This window comes from Corvus brachyrhynchos, unplaced genomic scaffold (assembly GCF_000691975.1).
Source record: "Corvus brachyrhynchos isolate BGI_N302 unplaced genomic scaffold, ASM69197v1 scaffold99, whole genome shotgun sequence".
NCBI lineage: Eukaryota > Metazoa > Chordata > Aves > Passeriformes > Corvidae > Corvus > Corvus brachyrhynchos.
Genome location: NW_008239778.1, coordinates 63,612 through 69,283, shown reverse-complemented (window position 1 = coordinate 69,283; position 5,672 = coordinate 63,612). Strand labels below are relative to the sequence as shown.

Here is a 5,672-nt window from a genome sequence, read left to right as displayed (position 1 = left end):
TCCCTTCCCTGCTGTGGGATGGGGACATTTTCAATGCCTGCCTCTCATCGTGAACCAGCAACGGTGCAAGTCCCACAGATTTAGTCAGCTTCCCTCAAGATGGCATCTGCTGGGCTTCCCCACAGCCTCCCCCACCCACCCGGACCACCACACTTGGCTGGGGCAGCAGTGACCATGGTCACAATGTCCCCTCTGACACCCAGCAAGGGCTTGATTTCCCAAAAACAGAGGGGTTTGAGTGGAGCTGGTGAGTGGGGCGGTACCGCAGGCGTTGGTGGGACTCCATCAGCTCCTCGTGCTGCAGGACACGCTCCTGCAGCGTGGCCAGCGTGGAGTTCAGCCTGGCCTCCACCTCCAGCAGCTGCGTGCGGCACATTTGGTTCTCCTGATCCAGGAACTGTAAGAGGGTGGGGGGACACAGCCGTGAGCAGCCAAACAGAGATCCCAGGGGGCTCACCGGGACCCTCAGCACAGACCCTCCCATGCCCCAGGGTGCTGTTTCTAATCTGGGGCAGCTTTATCCCAGCAGACCAAACCCTACAAACCAGTTTACTGGGGACACAGGACAGGCTGGGGGATGGCTCCATGCCTGCAGGGGAAAATTATCTCCAAGAGCTGCCCAGCCCCCTCCCTGGGAATCCCTGCCGGGCAGGATGAAAAGCTGCGCTACGTGCGGGATGTCAACCCACCCGCCCTCGAAAGCTCATCCCCCCTCCACAGGAGGGCTAATCCCGCTCCTGGCCATCTGCCAGCTTTCCTGGAGAGGCCGTGATGGGGGCCGGCAGCACGGGCAAGGTCAGGCAGCTCCTACCTCCCGGCACTCGGTGGCCTCCCGCAGCTCCTGGCACAGCTCCTTGCACTCCTGCTGCAGGGAGTTCCTCTCCCGCGCCAGCCTGTGGGGATGGGATGGGATCAGGGCATGCTGTGTTTTGGGAGTCAAGAGGTGGGGAGGGGCTCAGGATATCAGAGCTCAAACCCACTGGGCCATCTCCTCCCACTGCTTCTCATTCTCCTGCTGCAGCGCATCCCGCTCCTGCTCCACGCTGGCCAGATTTATCATCACGGAGCTCAGGTCTGCGAGGGACATAGCTGTCAGCCAGGGGGGACAGGGGCAGTGGGGATGAGGCAGCTCCAGCCCCCATGTCACCCCCCCCACCTTTGCCCAGGCGAGAGTTGGCCACTGTCAGCTGCTCCAGCTGAGCCTCTGTGTCCTGCAGAGCCACCACGGTCTTCTGCAGCTGGCAGGATGCCTGTGGAGACACGGTGCTTGCTCTGGGGCACTCTTCTCCATGGGGTGTTCTCGCACCAAGGGGTGCCCCAAATCACCCCGTGCCTCAGACATCTCATAGCACTGGGCACCCCTGTACCTCCTCCTTGGCTCGAAGAGCTTCCTCTGCTCGCTCCCGTGTGGCAGCCAGCTCCTCCAGGCAGCTCCGCAGCTTGCCAGGCACACGCTCCAACATGGCATGGGACTGGTACACCAGGGCCCTCGTCTGCTCCCGCTGGGAAGGGAGACAGCACCAGGCAGAGCTCAGCGTGGCACTGCCATGGCACTGGTGGCACTGCCCTGCTGTGTGACCAGGGATAGGTCACAGCACCCAGGGCACTGGGCAGCGAGGGGCTGAGCCCCCCATGGGACACCGCTCACCTCCTCATCCAGGGCTCTCCTTTCCTCCTCCAGATTTTCAAAGGTGACATCTAAGAATTCCCGGAAAGTCTGTGCCTCAGCAGACAGGGATGTCTGTAGGGTAGGAGGGATGAGTCAGCACTGCCGTGGTGGAAAAACCACATTTAATGGCCATGAAGGGAGGCAAGTGCCAGCCCCGAGGCCGAATTTGCAGCAGCTTCTCAGCAGCAGCACCAGGAAACCTCTGGTGCACCCAAGCCCATTGCAGAGCATCACCCAAGCTCAGGACGTGGGGATGCCCTTCCAGCCCCTGATCCAGTGTGGGGTGGCTGGGGGTAGCACCCCACTCAGTACCTGCAGGTTGATGGCACGGGCCAGCAGCATGCTCAGCTCTTGCTGGGAGGCCAGGCTCTGGTCACGGGCACAGATCTGGGCACTGGCATGGGCACAGAAAGCCTCCAGGAAGAGATATCCCTGCAGAGGAAAGGATGCTGCTCCAACCATGCTGTCGCATAAGGGGAAACTCCCAGGAGCCATCCCTGCACGCTGCATCAGCCTGGGACTCCTGCTCCCAGGGGGGGTACAGCCCATGCCAAAAAAACATCCAGAGAGCTCCATCGCACAGCACTTCTTGCCTTCCACATTGGGATTTTCTTCCTCTGGGGTGCCAGGGAGATCCTCACCTCCAGAGATGGGCAGAGATGCAGGATGTCCCGCCAAAGGCATGAGGACAGCTGAGACTACCTCGATCCCACAACAGCTGTCCCCTTACCTGCTCCTTGGCTCGTAGGGCTTCATCCACTCGCTTTTTTTTTCTTCCAGGCAGCTCTGCAAAGTGCTGGGAGCACTCTCAGGCACAGCCTGGCAGTGGGACACCAGGGCCCTCTCCTGCTCCTGCTGTGGGAGCAAACAGCACCATGAGGCACCAGGTACAGCTGCCATGTGTGCCAACAGGTCTCCCAAAACCCAGGGGAAAGGAGAAGCAGAGGGATGTGCAGGAGCTCACCTCCTGTGCCAGGGCTCCCTGCTCATCCTGCAAGCTCTGAAAGGCGGCATCTGCGAGGCCCTGGAACAGGGGGCACTGGCTGCTCCAGGTGCTCTGGGGAAGGGACAAGGACACCAGTGTTACAGCAGCTGGCACAGGCAGCACCGGGCACATGCATGGGCCCTGCGTGGCTGAGACCTGGCATACTCATTGCCAGTGACAGCCACCGTGCCCACAGCACCCAGCTCCAGATCCCGCTCTGCTCCCCACTGCCACTGCACAGCCTCCGTTCTCCTCCACAGCTCGAGGCAGAGATGCCAGTAGATCTCCTCCTCCCAAGGGCATCCACCAGAGCAGAGGGGGCTTCGCACCAGCCCCGCTCCACCCTGGGGCCAGCGAGAGCTCGTCAGCCACAACACCTCCCATCCTCCCCCCACGAGTGCCAGGGATGTTTCCCCCCACGAGGGTTCAAATCCAGCAAACTCAGCGGGTTGATCCAGGCATGACAATGCAGTACCGGGCGCGTGATGCCGTGATGCAGCAGCCCTGCTTTACTTCCGCTCCACCAACCCAGACGGGGTCACCGTCTTGCCAGAGGCACAAGGACACTGTCACGGCACCAAGGCTGCGGGGAACAGGGTGGCATCACCTCAGAGAGGACTCTTACCCCTTCAGGGTGGGTGATGTCTGTCTGTGTGAGCGCGTCCCTCTGCTTGGCCGGCCCCACGCCAGGCCGCAGCCGCTGGCTCTCTTGCCAGTCACGCAGCTGCAGCGAGAGGGCTTCGATGATGATGAGGGTGCTCTCCAGCCGCCCCTCCAGCTCTGCCCGAGGCAGGGTCTTCAGCTGCTCCCGGGGACAGCTGGGGACAGAGAGAGGGCTTAGGGCAAGGACAGCTCACAGGTGCCACAACCCCATCCAGGGGGGCATGTCCTCATACTTACTGCCAGAGCAGGGAGTCTGTTTCAGCAGCACTATCCTTGGCACAGGGCATGCTTCCCCTGGATGTGTTCATGCTCCTCTCCCACACATCCCGAGGTGTCATGAAGGTGCCAGTGGCCATGGAGAGCACCGGGGTCATGCTGGTTCCTGTGGCCATAGTGGGCGCCGGGGTCATGCTGGTTCCAATGGCTGTGGTGGGCACTGGGGTTGTGCTGGTGCCAGCAACTGCAGTGGGCACAGGGGTCATGCTGGTGCCAGTGACCATGGTGGGCACTGGGGTTGTGCTGATGCCAGCAACTGCAGTGGGCACAGGGGTCATGCTGGTGCCAGTGACCATGGTGGGCACAGGGGTCGTGTTGGTGCCAGTAACCACAGACATGGAGGTCATGCTGGTGCCAGTGACCACTGTGGGCACTGGGGTCGTGCTGGTGCTGGCAACCGCGGTGGGCACGGGGGTGACACTGCTGCTGGCATCCTGCTGTGGCTTGCGGAGGGGCAGGCTGTGCCGCAGGGATTCCACCAGGAATGAGGTGTTGAGGGTCTTCTCCAGCCACACCAGCGGCAACATCCAGGACACAGCACCCAGGGTCAGTTCAGGTGAGGTGACAGGGGTGACAGTGGCTTCTGACCCAGCAGGCTCCAACCCACTTGCCTCGATGGGAGGGAGGCCAGGTGGGCTCTGCTCTGGGGGGACAGGGGCAGGGGACTCGGCTCCCTCAGGGGTGCCTTGGCAATGCAGAGGACCAGCACTCCCATCTGCAGACGGGGGCTCGGAGGCCACAGGGCTGCAAGAAAAGTCTGCAGGTGCTGCTCGCCACCCGTGGAAAGGAGCTTTCTGCGGGGTGGAGCTGGTGCCAGGGGGCCCTGGGGTGCAGGAGGCTGTGCTGGCATTGCCAGGGGACCCAGAGCTGCAGGGTGGTAGAGCAGGGCTGCAAGGAGAGTTTGGGTTGCAAGACGCTGAGCTAATGATGTTGGGGAGCCCTGGCGTGGTGCTGCCAGGGGACTCCAGGGTGCAGGGTCCCAGGACAAAGCTGCACATGGTGCTGCCAGGGGACTCCAAGGTGCTGGGCACTGGGATGGAGCTGCGTGGAGAGACTGGCACGGTGTTACCGGGGCTCTCTGGGGCGCTGGATCCTAGGATGGACCTGCACAGGGGGACTGGAAGGATGCTGCTGGAGGGCTCTGGGGTGCTGGACACTGGGATGGAGCTGCACAAGGGGACTGGAATGATGCTGCTGGAGGGCTCTGGAGTGCTAGGCACCGGGATGGAACTGCACAGGGAGGCTGGCACAGCGCTGCTGGAGGGCTCTGGGGTGCTGGGGACCGGGATGGAGCTGCACAGGGAGGCTGGCACAGCGCTTCTGGGGGGCTCTGGGGTGCTGGGGACTGGGATGGAGCTGCACAGGGAGGCTGGCACTGTGCTGCTGGGGGGCTCTGGGGTGCTGGGGACCGGGATGGAGTTGCACAGGGAGGCTGGCACTGTGCTGCTGGGGGGCTCCAAGGTGCTGGGACCTAGGACTGGGCTGCACAGAGGGGCTGAGATGGTGTTGTCAGGGAGCTCTGGCATGCTGGACACTGAGATAGGACTGCCAGGGGCCTCTGGGCTGGTGCTGCTGGAGGTCTCCAAGGCACCAGGCGTAAGGGTGGGATTGCTGGGGGCCTCAGAGGCACCAGGCTTAAGGGTGGGAGTCCTGAGGCCACGGGTGGAGGTCCTGGAGGGCTCCAAAGTGGTGCTGCTGGGGGTCCCCGGGGTGCAAGGCATTGGGGTGGTGCTGCTGGGAGGGCCCAGGGTAGCACTTCGCGGGGGTCCTGGGGTGCAAGGTGCGGTGACACTGCTGCGGGAGCCCCGGGCGCAGGACGCTGGGGTGGCGCAGTCATGGTCCTACAGGATATTTTAAGAGGGAAGGGGGGGTCAAGACAGCCCTGCCCTTTCCCGTTGCACCCCGCAGCCTTTTTCCCCGGTCTCCCCATTTCCCCCACTCCAGTAAAAACGCCCGCCCTCCCCTTGCCCCAGTACCATCTAACCCCCCCAACATCCCCGGTTCCGGTACACCGCAGCCCTCCCCGTTATCTCCCGCACACCGACCTTGAGCCGCAGCCGGCGGAGCAGGGGGGTCAGG

At 63.0% G+C, this 5,672-nt stretch overlaps 1 protein-coding gene across 1 annotated transcript in view; it reads right to left on the bottom strand.

The window, feature by feature from the left end:
- Positions 1–5,666, bottom strand: part of SPAG5 (sperm associated antigen 5) — an 8,274-nt gene extending 2,608 nt beyond the window's left edge. The window contains 13 exon segments of the mRNA XM_017742992.1: positions 246–397; positions 812–893; positions 981–1,074; positions 1,157–1,250; positions 1,368–1,502; positions 1,649–1,741; positions 1,982–2,101; positions 2,400–2,437; positions 2,440–2,524; positions 2,634–2,726; positions 3,280–3,472; positions 3,555–5,434; positions 5,639–5,666. Of these exon segments, the coding sequence (XP_017598481.1) occupies positions 246–397; positions 812–893; positions 981–1,074; positions 1,157–1,250; positions 1,368–1,502; positions 1,649–1,741; positions 1,982–2,101; positions 2,400–2,437; positions 2,440–2,524; positions 2,634–2,726; positions 3,280–3,472; positions 3,555–5,314 (2,939 nt within the window). The 5' untranslated portion in view covers positions 5,315–5,434; positions 5,639–5,666.
- Positions 5,667–5,672: the final 6 nt, after the last annotated feature.